The sequence below is a fragment of the Gymnoscopelus braueri genome (genome assembly GCF_963280865.1).
Source record: "Gymnoscopelus braueri genome assembly, chromosome: 13".
Classification (NCBI taxonomy): domain Eukaryota; kingdom Metazoa; phylum Chordata; class Actinopteri; order Myctophiformes; family Myctophidae; genus Gymnoscopelus; species Gymnoscopelus braueri.
The window spans coordinates 35080012-35105855 of NC_137615.1; the positions used below are offsets into that span (position 1 = coordinate 35080012).

At 41.5% G+C, this 25844-nt stretch overlaps 1 protein-coding gene across 1 annotated transcript; it reads left to right on the forward strand.

The window, feature by feature from the left end:
- Positions 1-216: 216 nt before the first annotated feature.
- slc17a7a (solute carrier family 17 member 7a) lies at positions 217-24787 on the forward strand (the record flags this gene model as incomplete). Its single annotated transcript, XM_080446240.1, has 13 exons — positions 217-278; positions 12563-12815; positions 13588-13706; positions 14976-15090; positions 15425-15512; positions 17012-17102; positions 17548-17686; positions 18921-19070; positions 19455-19587; positions 20554-20664; positions 21231-21358; positions 22054-22123; positions 24495-24787. 13 exons carry the CDS (start codon positions 217-219, stop codon positions 24785-24787), a joined length of 1752 nt encoding a protein of 583 aa, XP_080302366.1.
- Between the last annotated feature and the right edge of the window lie 1057 nt (positions 24788-25844).

Here is a 25844-nt window from a genome sequence, read left to right on the forward strand (position 1 = left end):
AGTTACCTTTACACCACTGGAGGGTGGTGCTGGTGCAGAGAGGAGGGGATGGTGGAGAGGGAGAGGGGAGGAGGGAGGGAGGGGGGGCGATAGAGCGATGGGAGGGGAAAAAAAGAGCGCACCAGAGCGCGTTGAAGCAGGACAGTTCGTAGTGAGTAGACATAGTGCAGGACAACGGGAGAGTCTCTTTCTTTGGGGCTGTGAGGATCAGCTAGGATGGACATCCGACCAGACAGGTTTAAGGCGGCCGCGGCTAAAACTCTGGGAAAGATTCACAGGTACCTTACATCCTGCAACTTCAAAGTTTGTTGAATTTACCTCCCCAATTTATTAGGTCCGCTTTAAACCCATTTGCCGAGAGATAGTTTGCGTGTAGCGTGCGCCACTAATCCACCTCAGCCCACTGCTGTCTTCTGGTGTGATTCCATGATAAGTATATAGTTTTTGTCGGTGCGCCTGTTATTTGAAAAACGGTGGTTTATTGTTAGACAATTAAAAATATATATATCTTTATTACTTTCAATCAATTCGGACAAGTCAGAGCAGTTAGACAGTTTACATCCCGTTCATATAGATAGAGAGGAGGGACTGATCGTGCGCACCTGGAGGCTGAATGGTGGTGCTGATGGGACAGCAACATCTGGCCCAGACAGTGCAGTGATGGAGAGAGATAGTCCGACTGAGGAAAATCTTTGCCATGGCCTAAAACATGCTCGCAGTAGTTAGTTTGATACTTTGATGCAGATTCAGGGTTGGTGGTGTATAGGCTAGTTTGTTGGAATTCGTTTTTTTCTTTTCTTTGGCTGTTTGCTACTTTGCTTGTCCGATGTGTCAGTTAAAGGTGGAGGTCTATTCGTGTCTGAGTTAAGAGCTTACATAATATTGCCGTTCGTAATTCGTGTCCTAGCTGGTGGAAGCTTGACCAGATGGAACGAAAGTAGAAGCAGTGGCACATTGATCATTACTGATTTCATCAGATTTTCTGTCTAGTTCTTTCTTCACATGCATTTTCAGCTGATTCCGACGTAACTATTTTTTACAGTTAATAAAACATTTAGTGACCTACGGATAAAATAAGGTTATTTTCTTGTAGATTTTATAGGCCCTACCATAAAAAGTCCCAATTTAGGCTTCTTGAAAATATATTTTTCAGTAAATAAAAGTGGCAAAATGTTTTCTATCCAAGAAGCATTAGAATGGTAAAAAGAAACATCACCGTGTCTTTATAATAGCCAAATGGTCCTATTGCCTTCCTAGGAATGCTTTCAAATATAATAACTCAGAGTATCTTGACAAAAGCTGTTTTTATAAAATATTATTCTAGTAGCCTACGTTTTATTTTATTTTATTTTTTTATAGAACAGCAGAGAGTCAAGAAACTGAGGACAGAGACTGAAAGAAATGCAAGGTCGGAATTGAAAGTCGATCACCTGGTCGACACACCATCCAGTCGTCCACTGGGGCTGGATCCATGACTTTATGAAACCTATGAACAATGACATAGGTGTAACAATGACAAAGAATTAGTATCTGATACATCACACTGTTAACATATACTTTGGCCTATACAAAACATGTATTTAGATTTGTATTTAGGGTCTGTAAATAATTGACTGGTAGGGTCCTTATACGTCATTGGTTCTCAAAGTGTGGGGGGGGGGGTACAGGGGGTCCCCAGCAACATTTGTTAATATGGCGTCACAATCATTTTAACCACTTTAACCATATTTTATACTTTGGTTAATCAAAAATAGCAGATATACAAGCTCATAGGGCATCACTTCATGCCATGCTATGAGCTTGTAGATCTGCTATTTTAGAAAAATCTATTTTTTGTTGTTGCAAATCTTTGAATATATATATAGTTTTTTAAGCGAACACTTTTAACACGAATCTTTGCTTCCGGGGGTCTCTGGCACAAAACATTTTCAGATGGGGGTCCGTGGGCCAAATACATCAATTTGGGGGTCCTTGACACGAAAAAAGTTTGAGAACCACTGCCTTACATGGACTGGTAAGGTCCATTTTTATACCCTTAAGAGTTAAATTAACAGATGATTTTGCAGGGCATGTCTAAATGGGAAAAGTAGAGACCTGAATAGTTTATAATTAATAGGGTTCGTAATCTTTGAAAATCAAACAAATGATACAAACGTGTGGTCTGGATGAACTGTAGTATCAGTACATAAGATGAAACATAGAAACATGTGATGTAAATATTCCACTGAAAAGGCAGATTGTAGACATTGATATGCGTAATAACCATTGGTTAAAGCTTGAGCTCTCTCAGGATTTGAGGTAGCAACCAAACGTATAAATCCCGTCCTGAAATAGCCAGTTTTTTCAGTCCAGCTGTTGGCCCATGCAAATCCCCACCCCCACACCCCTCCACCTCCATCCCATGTCACTTCCGCCTCTAGATCCCCCACCCACTTCATCCACCCATCCTTCCATCATTGAAAGACTATAGCCACAGCCAACTTTCAGCCTATCAGGACCTCTGGGATTAACGGTGTAAGGGCACGCGAGTCACAGGATTTGTCTTTCGTACTGGATTGTTAGTGAGCCACGTGCATGCGGATGGCATGAGAGATGACTTGTGTCAGATTGGATTCTGATTGGGTTTCATGCATTCCCATTGTAGTGAAAAAATGGTGTCAGAGGAAGTGAATTTAATTGTGTGTGCATGTGTGTGTGTGTGTGTGTGTGTGTGTGTGTGTGTGTGTGTGTGTGTGTGTGTGTGTGTGTGTGTGTGTGTGTGTGTGTGTGTGTGTGTGTGTGTGTGTGTGTGTGTGTGTGTGTGTGTGCACCGCACGTGCGTGCGTGCGTGCCTGAGAGAGAGAGAGAGAGAGAGAGAGGGAGAGAGAGGTGGAGGGGCATCCCTTATTCCCTCCATGTGTGAGTTGCTGAGTTTGTCTGTGAGCATCCTCACTGCCTCACAGACAGACCCGTGATCCCTCTGTATGAAAGCAGCCAGGAGTCCATCAATTATTTAAAGATTTTCTCCATCAGAATGCATCTCCTGTTTCTATATTAAACTCCACTCAGCAAGCATAAACTTAAGTAATGTAAGGTCAAGTGCACTCTCACTCTTGCCATCCCTTCAAACCATTCCATCGTAACAAACTTAAAGTATGTACTAGCCTCTGTTCATCATTGCCTGTTAGATATCACTCATTGATAAATTATAGTATAATAGTGGCTTTAATAGCTATTACTTATAACAGTGTTGTGTGTGCGTGCGTGCACGAGAGGAGGGAAGGTGATGAATAGTGGAACAGGAAACAACCTCTTTGTAAAGGCATTCATCTCTTCTGTTTGCCCAGTGTTGACATTTTTGCAAGTCAGTTCCATCAGTCCATTTAAACTGAGAAAGATTAATACTTTGTTGACATTTGGGCGACCTAGTATCTCCCCGGAGTCCTTCCCGGAGCTGACCCGGGATCGAATCTGACCCTAGGACCCTTGCTGCATGTCATCCCCTCTTTCTCTCTCTTCTGCCTTTCCTGTCTGTGCTTACTGCCACTATTGAATAAAGCAGAACATTATGAGGAAAAATAAATCTCACTTATTGTACATCTCAAAGAAGTTCTCCAGCTTGTCAGGGTGATGCCAGAGTCAGTTGATCAGTTATGCTTACTTTATACTTCATTGTACAGTGGTGTTATGCGCTGAAAATAGCTGATCTACAAGTACAATTAAACACGTTATGTTCTTGGCTATTTTTGCCACATGACACTGGCACGCCACAAAGCAGGCCTTTAAAGCAGGCTTTAGCATAATGAAGCAACAGGAAATGTAAACTTAAACTTGGTTACCTTTGGAAATATAAGTAACCAGATAATTGGCTATTAACTACAAGCTAGCTGGCTTTCCCCCAATCAAGTTGCTGGCATGCAAGCTTCCCAGATGGCTGTGACAGGAGGAGCCACTTTGACAACAGTAAACGAGAATTTGGGAAATCTTTTTATCTGCAGATAATTTACACTGATATCAAAAGCTTATAGTTTATCTTAATTCACTGAATTCTATTCAATATTTATAGGACATAAAAAATATATTTAAAAGAAGTAGACTATGGCTTATCTTATTTCTTAACAAAATGATTTCAAAGTCAACACGTAGTAGTAGAAAAATAGACTATAGATGTCACAGAAGTAGTTGAAGATTTAGTAGTGCACAGCAAAATCTGGAGAGTCAATTCTCTGAGAGTGTTATAATCGACTCTAGAGTTAAATGAACACACCAGATTTTGCTGTGTAGTATTAGCCATATCATGTCATATTAAGTGCAGGGAGTAAGATATGATACAAACAGGAATGCCTTATTACTAGAGACGGTGGGCTAAGACCTCAAGCTTAGATGCAAGGGACATTAGCGTAGACGTGTTCTTCAACTTTGTTCGTTTTTGTCTGTCTCTCTTTCTGGCTCCCTCTCCATGATTCTGTCCCTCCTTGTGAGTGGTCTAAATACTGGATCTTTCTGCATGGACAAAACCATACATAGGTCATACATAGGTGATGTAAGGCATTGGAGGAATGTTTAGCAGTCAGCCTATATTGTAAATAGTGTAAATAATCATATTGTGGTTAGTGCCATACCGTAAGTGTATATTTAATATTATTACTACTCTTGTAATTTGTGTGATGCTTTGATAGTGCACATGTATGTACAGGTATGTTTAAGAAAGAGAGAGACATTGTTTTTGTATACGTGTGGCACATTATACAAAGAGTATGACCAGGAGCTCTACTGTGTGAGCTCATAACTTGATATTTAGTACATTAAAGTCTCTGAAGGTCATATCTCATATGGCATGTGCATGCTTAAATATATATGTTGTGCGTGCCGGTCTACAAGAGACAGAGTGAAAAACAGGATGTGTGTGTGTGTGTGTGTGTGTGTGTGTGTGTGTGTGTGCGTGTGTGTGTGTGTGTGTGTGTGTGTGTGTGTGTGTGTGTGTGTGTGTGTGTGTGTGTGTGTGTGTGTGAGTTTGTGCATGCGTGCATGCGTGCGTGCGTGCGTGCGTGTGTGTTGGGGGGGTGTCTCCCTAGGTGACTCAGTCCCACTGCGACCCAATCTGTTCACTTGAGGGAGGGGGAGGGGGGTGCAGAGAGAGTGATCATGTTGTAGAAAAGAGAGGGGAAATTCATGAACTGTAATCATTTTAGACAGCCTCATGGGGGGGAGGGGTGTGAGGGCAGATTTTCATCAATTCAGACAATGGTTATTAAAAAAAAAAAAACTCCTCAACTATGCTCATGTTCTAACAGATGAACGCAGCATAATGAAGGTCTCGGCCTCCGCTGGTGGCCAGGCCATTCAATATGCTGAGTCTATATGTTACAACGTGAGCGCACGAGGATTTCCATGACTCTAAAATTCCACCGCACAAGTAAACAGGAAGTGAGGAAAATGACTTTGAATAGAGATAAATAAACAGAGGCTGTTTATAGATGGTGGGACATGCAGAGTCATATAGAATAGATGAACCTGGATGAATAATGACTAGCATAGCAAGCCTGGAATTATATAATACTTTTGCCACCACAGCCTTCTCTCTCTCTCTCTCTCTCTCTCTCTCTCTCTCTCTCTCTCTCTCTCTCTCTCTCTCTCTCTCTCTCTCTCTCTCTCTCTCTCTCTCTCTCTCTCTCTCTCTCTCTCTCTCTCTCTCCCTCTCTCTCTGTATCATCCTCTTATGAGAGGATTACCAAGAACGCTCTGTGAATTGGTGAATTTAATATAGAATAAAAGGTAAGAAAAGTCCTATGTCATTCACCAGTGAAAGCCAAGCCTGACATACTGTTGTTTGTAACCTAACCTATAGCATTTATGTAATCACAAATGCATTAACATTATCTAAGCAGGGAAGGCCAGAGGGGACATGGTTATAATTATTTCACATGTTTTGTTTTCTCTCAAAAAGAAAACAAAATATGAGAAATAATTTCAGTCATGGCTTCTCTAGTGGTTGAGTGGTTCTCAAACCTTTTAATTTAAAGAACCCCCATAACTCTGAGAGTGTATAGAACCAAATGGACCAGTGATTTAACCATTTGGTTCCATACTCTCAGAGTTACAGGCCTGTAAGGGTCCATTTGGAAACCCCTCAAGGAACCATAAGGGTCCCTGGACCCCACTTCGAGAACCACTGCTCTAGACTTCCGTATCACCCTTCACCAACTAAACACATACAGTTAGAGAAATTAAATGGGAACCCCCGGTTCTAAAGGGCCCACCATGTGCAGTTGTCATGATCCAATAAATGTTTTACATAGTGCAGTGTCTGCCAGAGCTTCACACCCAACACTGAACAGTGACGCAGGCGTGGCTAAATATAACTGCACCTCTGCCTTTAAATGATTGTTAAAACAGAAACATGAATAAACGTTGATCCTGCGATATTTAGGATGCTTCTTCCTATGCTATTTTCATTTTCACACACACACACACACACACACACACACACACACACACACACACACACACACACACACACACACACACACACACACACACACACACACACACGCATTGTATTACACTCCATTCATTTATGGAGGGTAATAGCCTAGTATTCTTTTTTAATGATCAGAGATCCTCTTTAACTCTCCATGTATGCTCATGCCATAGTCATTATGGTAGTGAAGAATGCCTATGGGTGTGGGGCTCCTTGATGTCTGCTCATGTTTTCTGGCTTAATTGCTAATTGTTGCCAGCTGAGACCAATCAGGTCCTCTCTAGGCTAGATTACTAGATATGTATGACAACAGCTGACTGGAAGAACAGTGCAGGTAAGCATGGCATGAAAGCAGTGTAGTTGTCAGTTAAATCCTGAAACGACAAGATGAAAAGTAAGTTTTACTAAAGTAGCCTACTGTAAGCTACTTGAGTACAATTTTGAGGTATTTGTAATTTATCTACATACAGTATATATCATGACATGTAATAATATATATATATGTGACTTTTTACTCCACTTCATTCATCTTTGACAAGTACTTCTTATATTTACTAAAAGGGGGTTTCATACAAGTGCTTTTAAACTTTTAAGCCGAATAAAGTTTGAGTCCCAAGGTCAAACAAAACTGGACTATCAACACTTAGCTTAATAGGCGATAAATGCATTGACCATGTCAACCTGGCTTCCCTATTTTGGGCATGTCATTATAGGCATGGCCAATAAGTTTAAAAATGTTATAAACATAGCAAAAATAGCAGATCTACAAGCTATCAACGCATAGCGTAACCACCTGTGATGAGCTTGTAGATTGGCTATTTTCACTAGTGGTTGAGGATCAGTCAATCAATCAGTCAATCAATCAATCAATCAGAGGACGGAATGCCATCACATTGCTGATGTCATGGATGTTGAACAAGTACTATTACTTTTGATACTTTTCATTTCAAGTACTTAAATACTTTCATTTGAGTAGAATGATGAATAGACTTTCACTTACTACTAACACAGTTTAAAAAATATATATATTTTTGAGGTATTTTCTGTCTTTATTATGGATAGTACTGGAAACAGGGAGAGAGAGACAGGGAGTGACACGCAGCAAAGGCCGCCAGGCTCGGGAGTCGAACCCGCGACTCGCTGTCAGGCTACATTAGAGCCTATATGTGGTATGTGCCTACATCGGCACCCGAATAGAGTAGTTGTCTTTGGGTAATTATACTGTCACTTTCACACTGACACCAACAACTAAATTAGTTATGAAACAAATATTATCTTATAAAATGCCGTAATATCAATTATGCTATCTGTTAAACATCGGCTATGTCAATATACTGTGCCAATGAAACTTAACTACCTTCATAAAACACTATGTTATTGCAGGGAGTCCCCTAGCTAGACTTCTATTTTGGGATTCACACACACACACACACACACACACACACACACACACACACACACACACACACACACACACACACACACACACACACACACACACACACACACACACACACACACACACACACACACACACACGCACAAACGCAGAGTAAGATTGCACTTTAGTGGAAAGCATCCGCAATTAACAGTAATTATTGCTGTGGGCTAGCCTCGTTAGCTTGTAGCATATGTGGAGGTGTCAGGCTGCAGTCTGTCTTGAGGTTTAATGAGGGTGCTCTTGCAGCATTCCTTGGCACTATACAGGGATATTGAGCTCCACTCTAGGTCACGTGTTAGCCTTGACAAGTTTAGATTTGTACAGAAGACAGGATAACAGAAAGAGATGGGGCAATGTGTGTTATTGAGCGGAGTAAAGCAATATGTCTATAATTTGACTAATATCAACTAATATCAATTTTATTGCTTTTACTGTGTGATTGTCATCCTGTTTTGCTGTATGGACCCTGAGTCTGAAATAAAGATTGAATTGAATTGAATTGGCTGATTCGCTGCATTGTCGAGTGCTTACAGAAACTGAAGGCAATGAAGGTAGTAGTCAAAAAATGCCACATTATTACAGCTACGGCGCAACAATCATTTCACTCTCAGAGTAATTGTTTAGACCAGTGATTCTCAGCCTTTTTAACCTTTTTGAGGAACCCCAGTTTAATATGACTTGGATATGCACCCCCATTTCATATGATTTTTCCCCCTGGGATTCCAATCTACACTTCAGTGTTGATTTAATGCTGAGGAGTGTACACTCGCTGAGGTATAGAAGGGTCTTTTTGGTTATTCATCTTTTAGCTGGGGACCCCCAGGAACCCCCACTCTCAAGGACCCAGCTGGCCCCCACATTGACAGTATTTTCTATTCTGTATTTCAGTATTGTAAACTGCCATGAGAGTATGAAATAAACATGATGGATTTAACTGTGCACCTTATTCCTATTTCCTACTGTATAAAGTGATAGGGAAGAAGAATGGATTCTGACTGCAGCAGTACAGTAGACAGCCATACACGCCCAGCACTAGCTTGTGAATCTCTATAATCATTTGACCGGAAGTAAATCATTTGTAATCCTAATCTGAAGGTTGTGACAGATTAAGAGAGGGAATGGGAGGTGGACAGGCAATATGGAATCACACACGCAGCTCATGAGCCAGAGAGGAAGGGTGAGGAGACAGCAGGATTGCATGGAAAACAGAGAAAGAGTCAGGCTGCAACCTTTCATGCAGAGTAAAAAAGAAAAAGAAAAGGGAAATGCGTTCTTTTTCCCTTCTACTTCCCGTTAGACTAGTGGTTCTCAGACGTTTTAATTTCCCTCAACCCTGAGAGTTTACACATTTTGTACAGTTGCAGAATTACAGACCTGTAAGGGTCCATTTGGAACCCCCCCAAGGAACCCTGATGGTCCCTGGACCCCACTTTGAGAACCACTGCGTTAGACATAAAATAACAGATTTCTGTATTTATTTCCCGCAACATAGCTCCCACTGAGTGCACATAGAGAAATCTCTCCAGAATCTCTCATGGAATCTACTTTGTTGAAAACAGAGTCCAGAACAACCTGCAAACACAGCTACACAGCTGTATATAGGGAATATGTTTCAGTTAAGAAGATAGCTACCTAGACAGAGAGACTGAGCGATAGATGGAAATACTAGAGTTCAATGAAAGCTACTGTATCATGAATCATTTATCTCCCCGCAAAATCAGATGAATAATTGATCGGCATTAGAGACTTGTCTTCTGTCAACATACTGTAAGTTAATAAGTTATTCAAAGTCTAGCAGTGCAGACAGCCTTGAGGAGGTGAATCGACTCTTTTCCGAGTTTCTTGCTCAGATGAGAAGTTGCAGAGCACCTGGAGACACACTTGTTTCAGAAACGGGTTAAAGATGAAATTGGAATGGCCTTGTCGAAAATGGTACTATCCTCATTGCATGGAGGAACGGGGGGAAAACAATCCTTGTTGTGATTTCTGCTGTTTTCTCACACTACGATTCTCCAGCTCACTGGGTAACTGGATCAGCCCATTGGACAACTAGGCAGCCAATGCACGCAGTGTGTCCCCATGCAATCACACACACGCTCACGCTCACGCTCACACACGCACGCATGTGCGCGCATGCCCACACGCCCACACACACACACACACACACACACACACACACACACATACACGCCCACACACACACACACACACACACACACACACACACCACACACACACACACACACACACACACACACACACACACACACACACACACACACACACACACACACACACACACACCTGTGTTGGGTAACGCGTGTTGTTAGATATTGTAACTGTTAAAATTGTATTCCACCATGTCTAGCCTGTGTGTGTGTGTGTGTGTGTGTGTGTGTGTGTGTGTGTGTGTGTGTGTGAGAGTGTGAGTGTGAGTGTGAGTGTGAGTGTGAGTGTGTGTGTGTGTGTGTGTGTGTGTGTGTGTGTGTGTGTGTGTGTGTGTGTGTGTGTGCGTGCGTGCGTGCGTGCGTGCGTGCGTGCGTGCGTGCGTGCGTGCGTGCGTGCGTGCGTGCGTGCGTGCGTGCGTGCGTGCGTGCGTGCGTGCGTGCGTGCGTGTGTGTGTGTGTTGTAGTACACAGATGGCCTCTCTCCTGAATTCTCTGTTTGGCTCTCATGTAGAGCCACTCAATACAAAAAAACAAAACAAAACTGAGTCAGATTGTCTTCCATTTGGAAAAAAAAGACACCTACTGCTGTTACACTAAAGAAAAGTAATAAAATAAAGACATAATGTTGTTTTAATAAAGCTATTAGGATGTTTTAATAACGTTTTAGGGTGTTATGATATTAAGGTGGTTTAATATATTGGGGTGCTGTGGGTTATAAAGCATAGTTGGAACTGTAAAAACATTAGCATTTTGTGAAGCGGATGCACTATATTTTATAATGAATGTACAGCAATGACAATAGGAATGGATACAGCATTTTGGAATGAAACTACTTTATGTTTTGCAGAAAATTGCAACATGTGATACATGAATTGTGATACATTATGAATAGAGAAGTTTCGATAAAAATGTCTGTCTCAAAAACTGAATGAGTAATGCACAGCCAACACCTGAATGCCCATCTGAAAAGCAGCTTCTTTGCATCTGAGAAACTACTCGGAGTGGTTGATATTCAAATACTAATATATGCCCCCTAAAAAGGGGACAAAAAAATAGACAGTTTGGTACAGTATGGTGAAGAACCAGTATAGACCAGTAGGTTTGGTACAGTATGGTGAAGGACCAGTATAGACCAGTAGGTTTGGTACAGTATGGTGAAGGACCAGTAATAGACAGTTTGGTACAGTATGGTGAAGGACCAGTAATAGACAGTTTGGTACAGTATGGTGAAGGACCAGTAATAGACAGTTTGGTACAGTATGGTGAAGGACTGGACATTGTGGGAATGTGGCGTTGTGACGTCATGGCTCTCTCTCTTCCTAGAGGTTGTGCCAGTGACAGCTGGTTCCACACACTGAGACACGCTGAGTCAGACTGACCGAAACATATGTGTGTGTGTGTGTGTGTGTGTGTGTGTGTGTGTGTGTGTGTGTGTGTGTGTGTGTGTGTGTGTGTGTGTGTGTGTGTGTGTGTGTGTGTGTGTGTGTGTGTGTGTGTGTGTGTGTGTGTGTGTGTGTGTGGCATTGTGTATGTGCACATGATGTTTCCATTAACCTCATCATTAAACATTCAGATAGAAGAGTGGAAAATCATTATCAATTATTGATAATGATTCTCCACAAACCGGTGTTAGCTCTCTTTTTTTGCAAGAAAATGTGCTGCATCCTTTATCTTTCTTTCATTTGTCCTGCAGTGTTACTGTGATGCCTGTGTGCAAATAGAAAATACATAGCTTTAACCACTTAAAACCCATATGGTTGAGCGGAGTGCCTCAGGGCTGTATACTAGTATCTTTTCTGTTTTCTCTGCCGATCGACAAACTCGATCTGCTATTTTCTGCGAAAGCTTTCCCCACAATACGGATGCTGGGGCATGGTTAAAGTGCAATGACACTTTAGTAGAGGTTTTAGTTGTGTAGTTACCTTGCCGTGATCATGCGTGATGTAGCTCGATGACTTGGCGAAATACATGTACAGCATCTTGCTCCATTGCCCTGTTGAGTAGCAGTTGATAATACAAAATTGTCTCCTCATTGACTTAAACTGGTGAAACAGCTATCAAAGTCACTCTTTCAGAACATAAACCAACAATACAAACAAAGTCGATTCTGCCAATATATAACATTGCAAAACCCACGACAAATGTCAACTTTATGTTGATTTAGCTATTTGGACTGGATCCGTGGATGCAGATCTTCAAATAGTAAAATTAACAGGAAGTTGACATTTTCAAATGAATGCCGTATCGAGTTTTGTGATGTTCTATAATCAGTTTTAATGTGCTAAGAGTGTTTTTTGAGAGCTGTTTCACCATGCATTGTAAGTCAATGAGGAGACATTTTTGGAATATGTTTATTTGGAAGGGACAGCGCATATTAATGAACACCCCACATACAGTACAATGCTGTGTAAATACACCGGATTTCGCAAGAATGCTAATTTCCACAAAAGTTTGAGAGAACCATTGCTTTAATTCACCCCTGTCTCTTTCTAGACTGATTGAGAAGCCGCAGCCTAATGGAGAGACCATTGAGTTATCAGCGGAGGGCCGTCCTGAGCTGGTGGAGGAGAAAGAGCTGCCGGTTGTGGACTGTACCTGCTTCGGCTTGCCCCGGCGCTACATCATCGCCATCCTGTCTGGCCTGGGATTCTGCATCTCCTTTGGCATCAGGTGTAACTTGGGCGTTGCCATTGTTAGCATGGTCAATGACCATACGGTCTTTAAGGGGAATAAGGAGGTACTTGTGGTAAGTGGCGAATAACAAACCACAGTATGTGTCATTTGGTGTGGCTGCAAAGTGTGCTAATTATGATTTGTTAACTACTGGGATAATATTGTAATCCTTAGGGGTCATATTTGGGATAGGGAAAACTCAACATGGGTACAACTGCTCACCAGCAATTAGGCAAGTTTAAACTATTCAGAATATTAAATAAATATAATTGCATTCAGGTGGCGCACGGGTAAAGTACCTGCCCAACACTGTGGACCTAGGGCTACGGTTAGGGAAAGTCATGGATTGTAGTTGAAAATCTATGCACGTAAAAAACAAGTAATAATACAGTGGATCTTTTTGCTACACCAACATTGTTTTCCTGAAACAAAAATCTCTATTTCCATTTGGCCATGGAGACGTAGACCATAGTCAAGGTACGTACGTCACAAGCAGTAAGCCTGAATGGCTTCATTACTGAACACCACGTTGTGATTTGCGCGGTAGCTATAGATTGGACAGGGAGGCTGTGTTGTTGTTAGACTTGTTTGACTAACATTTGTCTACTGACTGCCATAACTAACCTGCAACAAAGTATTAGGTCCCTCTTAGGTCTGCCCCCTAAAAGTAAACGATTCAGTCAGAGAGACTGAGGTTCTCGCAGTCGAGTCGTCAAACGGTCAATGCACCAACGGCATTGTCCACCGCGTTTTACCTTAACTTATAAGCACTGACTATCAAATTGCAAGATCTCCACTTCCTGTAGAACAGTATTGAATGTGACCCCTGATGTTTGTCATTCCAGGCTGCTCAGTTCACATGGGATCCCGAGACAGTAGGGATGATCCATGGATCCTTCTTCTGGGGTTACATCGTCACACAGATTCCGGGTGGCTTTATATGTCAAAGATTTGCAGCCAACAGGTGAGCATCTCCACAACAACTTACAACAAGGGTGTCCTAGAAGTATGCAAACGCGAAGCTTTGATGTCAGTTGACATCATCATTTTACAACTACTATACATAATGCAGGGAAGCTTGAGACAAGCTTTCAAAGGCAATTAGTCTCATCATTCTATATTGAATAGGGGGGTTGCCGTAGCTGAGTGGGTAGAGAGGCCGCCTGGAAAACAGAAGGTCCCCAGTTTGTTTCGCATTGTCCCTGAGCAAGGCACTTAAAGGGGAATTTTGCCCCACGGGGTTCTTACCTTTTCTATGATGTTATGATATCCTAGAACGAGTGGTACAGTAGAAAAATGTCATAACTCCATCCCAGGTCCACCGCAGATAAAAGCCTGCACCTGGGCCTTGCGCTAAATCGCATATTTTAATAGCTTTTTTTGTTTTGTTTTTGGTGAGATCTGATGTTCATAGTGACAGAACACTATGCAACGTGAGTGCGGGCCAGATTTTTTGCTTTGTTTTATGTATGATAATGTGTAAATCTATAATTTATCTTCTTTACCTTGACCATTGACTACCAAATATCAGATATTGAGTTAGATATCTATTACAGTATATTAAATGTCATGACTTTGTATTTTGTGAACTTTTTGGCACACACACACATTTCCTTGTTCTAATGTAGTTAATATTTTGTCACAACTCGTGTCAACACTTTTCATTGGCTATATATTTATAAAATTCACAGACACTTGACAACTTTCTGAATTTTTCAAATGTATCACACACAGATCGTCTATTTTTGCTACTTGTGAAATATGGAGATACAAGGGTTCTGCCTGACATCGATGATATTATTTACTCTTTGCCTATCAGTGTGCAACTCAACCCGGCTGAGCAAGTCTCCCGGCCACATGCTCAGCCAGTGCCTTGCTCAAGGACAACTCTTAGGACTCAAACCTGCTGCATTTTGAGATGCAACGTATCAGTGGTTTGCAGAAACATACAGCGGCTATGTTTCTTCTCTGCTGTTTGCGTTAGCAGTGGTTCTCAAATGTAATTTCAAAGACCCCCATAACTCTCAGAGTTACAGACCTGTAAGGGTCCATTTGGAACCCCCTCAAGGAACCCTGAGGGGTCCTCACTTTGAGAACCACTTGCAGTAGGCTTTGTCCGCTAAACTTGGAATACTTTTTTGGATGTGAGTTAATGAGCACAGACTTTCAGTCTGCGTTGGAGGTGTCAAGTGTTCAGGTTGATGCGGTTTGTTTGTCTTTGTGTGTATTTCAGGGTGTTTGGCTTTGCTATAGTGGCCACATCCTGCCTTAATATGCTCATTCCAGCTGCTGCTCGCTGCCACTACAGCTGTGTCATCCTGGTCAGGATATGCCAGGGACTTGTCGAGGTACGCAGCGCTGTGTGGCTCTGTATGACTGGTGTACGTACGCGTGTGCATTTGCGTTACATTTGTACACTCTCAGAGTTACAAAAGGATCAATTCAGACTGAGGTGTTGCTGTGTATGTGTATGTGTACGTTGTACGTGTGGGTGTCGTTTGTGTGCGCGTGCCTGCGTCCGTCTGTGCACAAATGCATTTGTGCACACATGCATAGCAGAATAAGCGTGTGTGCCAGTGTATGATGTTTTCAGGTTTGTGTGTCTGTATTTGCCCAATGTACGTGAACTTGAGTGCAATGTGATGATGTGAGCCTGTTTGCTTATTGTGTTGCGTCCCACAGGGGGTCTCATACCCAGCCTGCCATGGGATCTGGGCTAAGTGGGCCCCCCCTCTGGAGAGAAGTCGACTGGCCACAACAGCCTTTTGTGGTGAGACGTCTAGAATAGGATATCAACAACAAGCGAGCACTATTCCTTTCTCTAGTTCTGCTTGTCAGTGTGCTTCTCCAGACAAGTCAATTTAGTGGTTCTCAAACCTTTTCATATCAAGGATCCCCAAATTAATATGTATTTGGCCACGGACCCCCATCTGAAAAGATTGTGTGCAACGCGTCGAATCGTGAAGCGTTGTGAGCTTGTAGATCTGCTATTTCCGAATATCCAACGTATACAATTGTGTTAAAGAAGGTTAACTGTTCCTCATTTTGCTGGAGACCCCCTGGAACCCACTCAAGGACCCCTGGGGATCTCGGACCCCACTTTGAGAACCACTGGGCTAAAGAAATGTCTAGGGGTGCACCAGTAGCTGGCTGGATACTAGTCATCAACTTAAAGGACCACTTCACCCATTTTCAACCTTATCTTCATATAATTGGTCCTCTCTAATGCTCATTATAAGATGGCACCATTTCTACTCACTCTGTGTCTCAGAGGAGGGCTGTGGACAGTTCAGAAACCCGCCTACCAGTTACATCATCGGTAGGCAGGTTTAGTCATTTTATGAGATTACATTTGTTTTAATTATTGCATGCTACCTTTCCAGGAATAGAAAGCCTACAGTTCTATTAGCTTCGATTCCCCATCGATGATGTCACTGGAAGGCAGGTTTCTGAACAGTGCACAGCCCTCCTCTGAGACACAGAGTGAGTTGACAAAAATAGTGCCATCTTATAATAAGCATTATAGAGGACCAATTTTATGAAGATATCAGGTTGAAAATGAGCAAAGTGGTCCTTTAATTGTAATGTTTGATTCTGACTGGAGATCTGTGTTCCCTGTCTCTCTACCCTATACCTGTCTCTCTACACTCTAAGCTGCTGCCAGGCTTCTAACCAACACCAAAAAGGCCACTTCACTGGCCTCCGGTTGTTTTTTATTTTAAAATAATTGTAATTACGTTTAAGGCTCGAAAGGGTCTTGCTCCTAGTTACATCTCTGAGCTCTTGCCCCCCTAGGATCCTCCCTGTGGCCTGAGGTCCTCAGGCAAGGTTCTCTTAAAAGTCCGTTATTCAAACCTTGTAACTAAGGGTGATCGGGCCTTCGCCGTGCGAGCTCCTAGGCTCTGGAATGCTCTACCTGAGACAATTCGCCTCACTGATTACCTTATATCTTTTAAATCACTATTAAAAACTAGCCATGTTCCAGAAAGCATTCCTTTTCTTTTCATTACCTTTTGCTCATGGTTATTTCTCTCTACTACACTCTATACACTACCCTGTCTCTCTACCCTGTCTCTCTACACTCACTCGACCTGTCTCTCTACTCTACCTGTCTCTCTACACTCTACCCTGTCTCTCTACACTCGACCTGTCTCTCTACACTCGAGCTGTCTCTCTACACTCGACCTGGCTCTAAGAATCTAAGTTTACACGTACTGTATGAGCAAGTTGTAATTAAATGTCTGCTTTGTATTGAACTGTGTCCTATAGGGTCCTATGCAGGTGCAGTGGTGGCCATGCCTTTAGCTGGGATACTGGTGCAGTATTGCAGCTGGCCTTCAGTATTCTATGTCTATGGTTAGTACAGTAACAGTCATTTGATATAATTTGAAATCATCCTTTTTTTTTACAGATGCTGTGTGTTATTTTCTATAAATAGCACCATAATGATTGTTAAAAGTTTACGTTCATTTTCAGTAATTGCTGTAATTTACTCAAGTTGTGCTCAATTTCATTTACATGACATACAGTACACCAAAGGTTTGATGTGACAGACCATCCTCTGGGTGTTGTGGGATGAAATATTACACATATGTACCACCTCATATTTATTAATATGAATGTTAATGAATCAATTATAGAATAACTCTACCTCAACTCTCTCTCTCTCTCTCTCTCTCTCTCTCTCTCTCTCTCTGTCTCTCTCTCTCTCTCTCTCTCTCTCTCTCTCTCTCTCTCTCTCTCTCTCTCTCTCTCTCTCTCTCTCTCTCTCTCTCTCTCTCCCCCTCCCTCCCTCTCCCAGGCAGCTTTGGGATATTCTGGTATTTATTCTGGGTTCTGGTGTCATACGAGAGTCCTGCTGCCCATCCTACCATCACACCAGAGGAGAGGAAATACATAGAAGATGCAATTGGAGAGTCGACAGGGTTCCTTGATCCTAACAAGGTATGACACTGGTTGTGAAACACAAATACTGCACAGAAATATACCCATTTACCCCTACGTACTCTGTTTTCACAACATGGTACAGACATTATAAAGAAAATTCATAAAAATGCATACATTTGCTTTGAAGTAATACTCCACTGTTTTTCAACATTATCTTCATTTTGTTATAATACATGATGCTAGATCAGTCAATCCAGCACTCTGTGTGGTGGAAGTAGAAATGGAAGGCTGCACAGCTATAGGCTGTCACTATTATTATTTTACTTGACAATTAATTGTCACTCAAATGATTGCGATTAACGATTTAATCGTGTTTATTGGAACATTTGTGAATAAAAATTACATTTCTGTTTGGCTTTTACCCTTCGTAAAAAAAAGTTGCACAGGGTAGATATGACAAATGACACATAAAAACACTTAAACGCTTAGAAATAAACATTAATAGTGGAAATAGCAGATCTAGCTAGATTGGCTATTTCCATATTTTTTTTTATGTTTGAAAATATATGAAACATTTTCAACATGTAAGTGATTATGATGACGATTATGCAAAAGATTATTGCGATTATCTTAAATAATTGTGATTAGGCGATTATGTAATAATTGTGACAGGCCTACACAGCTAGTCCATGCAGTGGCGTAGTCACACGGGCTACAGCCACTCTGCCACTAGGGGCCACTAGGGCAATTGCCTCGAGAAGGTTGGACTCAGAATACTGCAGAAAATGTGTCTTCTCTCAGTCTGTAATGTAATCAAAACATTTTTGCATTGATCGATGGTTGATCAAATTGATTAGGCCTATGCATGCATTCACAAATTTGACAGTGGAGCATTTTTCTCTCTCTCTCTTGCTCTCTCTCTCTCTCTCTCTCTCTCTCTCTCTCTCTCTCTAACACACACATACACAGTATTACACACATACATACACACACACACACACACACACACACACACACACACACACACACACACACACACACTCCCACACGCACACGCACACGCATACACACACACACACACACACACACACACACACACACACACACACACACACACACACACACACACTCGCACACACGCACGCACCCACACACACACACACACACACACACACACACACACACACACACACACACACACACACACAGTCACCCGACTCTAGTCTTTTAGCAATGTCATCTGTCATCTGCGAGTGAATCCCAATCATATCCTATTCCTCTTTGGTGGCAGAAATTCAAAACCCCATGGAGGCACTTCTTCACGTCCATGCCGGTGTACGCCATCATCGTAGCCAACTTCTGCAGGAGCTGGACCTTCTACCTGCTGCTCATCAGCCAGCCAGCCTACTTTGAGGAAGTCTTTGGTTTTGAGATCAGCAAGGTGAGATATAATGTTACTGTATGTATGCTATGTGTACTACATTGTTGTGTTACACATGTTAGAATGATCTGCTATTCCTCAGTGATGCCTTGCTACACTCTAATACTCTATGCAGTACAATTGATTCTCTTACTTTCACATTTGAAATCTGCTGTAAGAACTCAGCCACTTTTAAACCACTTCAACTGACTTGATAACAAAACTGCAGGCAGTAGCAAAGTTTGTCTCGATTTTCCTGCCGTAGTCTCTTGGGTTGGGTGTGCGTGTTTCTTTGTTTAGTTTTTTCGGATAGGCAAGGGATGGGGAACAAGGGGGAGGGGTCACAGGGGCTTCTATAACACCCCCATCTCTCTCTCTCTCTCTCTCTCTCGGTTTCACTTATAGGTGGGCGCTGTGTCAGCCTTGCCCCATTTGGTGATGACCATCATTGTGCCCATTGGTGGCCAGTTGGCAGACTACCTGAGAACCCACAACCTGATGTCCACCACCAACGTCAGGAAGATGATGAATTGTGGAGGTGAGAGGGCAGAAGAGACAGGGCGGTAGATCGGAGGGGAGGGAAATACGAGAATTGTGGGTTTTTATACATATAATTAAAGAAAAGAGTGTCAAAAACATGTATTTGCTAATATAATGTAGGGAGATAAATTAATTATCTTTATTTTATTTTATTTTTAATGTTCAGGTATTTTCATGCCTTTATTCAGACACAGGAAATGGCGGGGGAGAGAGAGCGAAGGACATGCAGTAAAGGGCCTCGGGTCAGATTCAAACCTGGGCCAGCTGCAGCAAGGACTGAGCCTTAATATGATATGTTCTCTACCGGGTGATAATAAATATTAGATATTAAATTGAATTATTTTCTCCATAAAATTCAAAAACGTTTTCTATTTTTTCTTGCCTTTTTCCCCCCACCCCCGGAGACTGTGCCGATACTGTCGACATAATACAGTGATGAAAAACATAACAATGTAATTTGGCAGGAGGAAGCCAACACACAAAAAGTAATGTGGTCAACACCTTCTCGCTTTTAAACCAGCTGCTGAATTCAGAAACTTGCATTTTGAGTGGACCCTGATGAAGGCCTCCTGGCCGAAACACGTTGGTCACCTGCGTTTTTTTATTCCTTGGCATGATGGATTAATAAAGGCTTTTTCTACTTAAACTGAACAGAGCTGCCTTGGACCTTTTTTTTAAGTTCACCGTCTGATTTTCCACTGTGAAGGTTTACAATGGAAAGGAACTTCACATGCATTTTGAGCGTTTGATTATAAACAATAAAGCTGCTGCCAGAGCTAGGGAAATTACAGTATTATAGCACATAATTGTATTATGAATGTATTTTATTCTTAAGATAAAATAATAGTTAATTAGTATTTACATACGTATGTAACCACATGGATTTGAACCTGACAAAGGGAGAGGAAGATAGGAACGACGAGCCCCCAGCGTCTCTGATATTTTCTTTATAAATGTCTTTCAGGATTTGGAATGGAGGCCACTCTACTGCTGGTGGTGGGTTTCTCTCACACAAAGGCTGTTGCCATTACGTTTTTGGTCCTTGCAGTGGGCTTTAGTGGGTTTGCTATCTCAGGTAAGGCGTTTATTATCTAAACAACCATTTTTTTTAAACAACCAAAACCCATAGACAGGCTAATGTGTATATTTTCTCCCGAGACCGTTTCATAATATGAATATTATAATGTTTTTGCATACTGTAGATTGAAACATGAGACATTTTAATGAATGGACTTAATTAAATGTTATCCTAGAGTGAATTTTGATTCATGATTGGTTTAATTTGGCAGAGCATATCCCTGATCCCTGACTATAATTAGAAATGCAACTGAAACATTATTCTGAATGCGAAGAACAACTTTAAAACTGGCAGCAACAATATCAATGTATGTACCGTACCGTATATATCTATCTGCTATTGACACTGAATCCACTTCACCACCGTAGTTAAACCCTTACAAAATGAACAGGGCCTTTTCCATTGTGTTTTATATTACACACTGGCTTTGGCCTCTATGGCTTAAAATTCATCTTTGTGGTTCTATGAAGATTAGTGTTTAACCCACTGAGCCTGACAGGTGGCGAAGCCTATGTCATCATAGAACTAGAGTTACAATGCGTAACTATCGTTCTTTCTCTCAGGGTTCAACGTCAATCATTTAGACATCGCCCCTCGCTATGCCAGCATCCTGATGGGCATCTCCAATGGAGTGGGAACATTATCTGGAATGGTGTGCCCTCTCATAGTCGGAGCCATGACAAAACACAAGGTACATTAGCTCTGTTCCAAAATGAAAACGTAATTTGAATTCTTAACTTGTAACAAATGAATAGCAATATAAAAACACACAATCATAAAAGAAACAATTATTCTAAACAGTGCAATTAACATATGATACAGCATAAGCATGGTTATTACTGAGATTTAAATGTGTAAAGTTGCCCCTTTTCAGAACCCATGATGCCTATGGCACTGCTAATTGGAGTGTATTAATGTCCCCTTGTCCAAACCACACCTACAGCAGAGGGGTGGGACATTGGGCTTATAATTGTGGTGTTTGGATGGGTTCTGTGGAGTTGATTCCAGAAATGTAATTGGATTAACCTATATCTAGAACTGAGCGTAGACATAAAACCATCTGTACATAAATCACTCCAATCAACTCCCCCATACAAGCAACTCCCCCATACAAGCTGATTTGCAAATATTTCCCCCATTTCAGTTTGTGATGTTATAGCTGACATAAGAGCATCATACCTTTTATATATATTTTAAGTAAATGTGAACAATTGTTGGCTCACACCGCACGTTTTTCCATAACTGTTGAATTGAGTCGCTCCCATGCAGTGACATTTGAGGTTGACTAATAAAATCTTGTAATGTTTTGTCTAATGGTACTTCGATGGCAAAGTCTTGTCCATGATCGAGCCTGTTCTTAAATTAGCCTGTTTTCTTTATTTTCAGACACGTGATGAGTGGCAGGGTGTCTTCCTCATCGCCTCCGTTGTTCACTATGGGGGAGTGATTTTCTATGGTATGTACTGTATACTAACTGACATGATACTGACATGATACTGACATGATACTGACATGATACTGACATGATACTGACATGATACTGACCACGATACTGACATGATACTGACCATGATACTGACCACGATACTGACATGATACTGAACATGATACTGACATGATACCTACCATGATACTGACTTGATGCTAACATGATACTGACCATGGCACTGACTGAGATAATAATGACATACTAACGCCTGATTTATGCTCTGGTGACAAAGTGTCATGGGACGTGTCCTCGACAAAATAATGTATTTCCACCTTAAAAAGTGCCTATTGAGACACATCTTAAGACACTTTACTTCACTTCTTATGTCACTTTATCTCTAATGCCTGTTGAGGCTAAATACAGTACTACTGTACTTCTGCCCCAAAAAATGGCGTAGTGAGCAATATTGCAATCTATTGCTAAACTATTAATATCAATTTAGATGTATTGCTTGCAAGCATGTGCCATTGGCTTTCCCGAGAGATGGCAAAGGTTGGTCATAGTAATAGAAACTAAATATTGTCATTCATTTAATTGCTTGACTGGTTTGACTGATTTTAGATTTGTTTGAACTGTGAGACATAAACAGCTGAATTCTGAACCCATACATGTAACCTGAACAGATGCAAATGTCTACATAAGAAATAAGAGTATTATGAATGCGGGGAGTCTGGTGGTGCAGCCAGTTAGTACACTGACCATACACTGTATGTTCCTTATGAGTCACAAGCAGTGGTGTAAAGTAACTAAGTACATTTACTCATTGAAAGTAATGTACTTAAGTACAATTTGTACTTTACTTGAGTATTTCATATATCCAATAGTTTTACTTCTACTCCACTACATCTCAGAGTATTATATTTTTACTCCACTGCAATTTAGATAGGCGATGCAACGCATTGTGAGCTTGTAGATCTGCTATTCTCAAAAGATTTTTATACATGAAATGGGACATTCTGCATAATAACTACTTCTACTTTTGGTACTTTAAGTACATTTTGATACCAATACTTTTGCACTTTTACTCAAGTACATTTAGAATTCCAGACTTTTACTTATAACAGAGTATTTCTACATCGCAGTATTGATACTTTTACTTAAGTAACAAATGTGAGTACTTTTTCCACCACTGGTCACACGGACAGTACTTTGAGTTTGACTCCTGTCACATGTCTCCCCCCGCTCTGCGTGTCTCTACTCTCCTATCTAAATAAATGATATAAACGCCCCCTCTAAAAGGAAAAGAGGAGAAAGCATTTTATATTGTCGCTGTCAGGCAGAAACCTTGTATGTCCAAAACTATTACTTTTCAGGAATGGAAAAGAAAAGAAACGAAACAACCTGCGTTCCAATGAATACAGTATAATTATTTAGTTACAGGCTCTTGTTAATACTTTTGATTGGTTCAATATTTAAAAAACTAACACTTTCTCAACCACTTTCAACCTACCGTCCTTATTTTGGGCAAGTCATTACAGGCACATTTATAAAAACACTTATAAAATATAAATAGTGAGAATAGCAGATCTACTGTATAAGCTCCCTGTGAGCTTGTAGATGCTTTCCCGGTGTTGTTTTATACACAGGTTTCGGTCCAACTTCATCAGGTGTCATCATATGACAAAGAATAAAATAGGACATTAATTTATGAAAAAAACATAAAAAGAAAAATGTAGTTGGAAAATTGTTGTACTGTTTTGACCTACACAAGATACCATTAAGGTCAAATGACCGAAATGTAGTATCTGTTTTTAGATACTTTAACACAGTGTTTGTCAACCTTTATGAGCCAGTGCCCCTATCTAATATTCGGGTCCCTTACCGCCCAGGGCCTGACATCCCTGTGACAGGGCTGTGACAGGGCCTGACATCCCTGTGACATGATGCTGACATGATCATGTCAGTATCATGGTCAATATCGATACTGCCCATGATACTGACATGATACTGACCATGATACTGACCATGATACTGACATGATACTGACCATGACACTGACTGAGATAATAATGACATGATACTGGCCCTGACATGATACTGACATCCTCAGTTGTTAATTCTTACTGTATACAGACACAGATGTAAATGGGAACTGGTTGACAGAGGCACTGTACAACCGTGATGCGTTTTTCTTTCCAGATTTCAACAGAATGGAAAAAGTTCTTGCCCTCTGTGAGCGTAGAGTACCGTACCTCAATGTGAAAAGTACAGAAAAAGACAGCTGGTCTTAGAGGGTTTCGTATATTGGGAGATGGGCATCCAAAAGCCCCATGACTCTGAATGAATGCGGGCCCCATACGAGGTAGCAATATGTCGTGTTGTTTTTCTGTTGCTATAGGACTCTTTGCCTCCGGGGAGAAGCAGCCGTGGGCGGACATAGAGGACACCAGCGAGGAGAAGTGCGGCATCATTGATGAGGATGAATTGGCCAATGAAACGGAGGAGATGTACCGCGGGGGCGGGCAGTATGGGGCCATGATGAGCCAACAAGTGGCCGGTTCCAACGGGGCTGGCGGGGCTGGTGGGGCTGGGGCAGGATGGGTGACGGACTGGGATAAGACAGAAGAGTACGTGCAGCCTGGACAAAACTCTTACCGGCACGAGGGGGTGTCAGAGAGGGAGCTGACATAGAGGATGAAGGCATTTCAACTGAAAGAGGAGAGGAAGATACACGTATAGCATGGAGGGGTCAACGCAACACTGAATGGAACTCTTGTGTGCTTCGGTACAGTATTTACAACTGCACATGGGGATTAGTATGGATCTGATTAATTGTTCGCTCGTGTGTGTGTGGGGTGGGTGTGTTTGTGTGTGTGTGTGTGTGTGTGTGTGTGTGTGTGTGCACACGTGTGTAGGTAATACAGTAGTTCATGTACATATATATATATATATATTCGACAGTCCGAGATCATCTCCCAGAATTTCTTCCTCCTCCTGAGTCATTTGTGATTGGTCAGGAGTGATGTTTTCATGGAAGTACATTTCAGAGGAGATTCCCTATGTACAGTGTGGGTGTGTTTCATTAGTCGTTTAACACACTCTCTGTCTGATGGCTTCGCTTCGGGGAATGCCATCTTAAGTGCCATTCCATTACTCTGAAAAACTCAAGTGAACTTTATGAGATCGACAACAAGGGCCAAGGGAACGAGTCAGTAACAGTGTCCACTCAAGAGGCGCATCTTAGCTAGAATGCATTGCTGTGCGCTAACCAACTAACCAATCTTGGCTGACCCATGATCTATCATTGCATAGTGCTGTCTGCATAAGGGCAAGTGTGTTCCCTTTAAATCCCCCACTGCCCCTTGTACCCCCCCAAGTGGCCACTCACATGACGTACGGTGCTGTGTATACCAAGTGCGTTCACGGAATTGAGGGTGTGTTCAACTACTAAAAAAAGGCAGTGTGTTTGTGTGTGTGAGAGAGAGAGACAGAGAGAGAGAGAGAGCGAGAGAGAGAGAGAGAGAAAAAGTACAGTGAACACAAAGACAGATTCCTGTAAAGAAACTTTCAAGCCACTGGCAGTATTTTATGTTTAAATGTACAGCAACACGTATACTGATGTGGTGGATAAGAAGGTATGGGATCTTGTATGTAACATTTTAACCTTTTGGACACCTTTTAAACACAAAATAATTTAACACATGGACCACTTTTCTATTAAGAAAAAAAAAAACCTTTTTATTTTTTT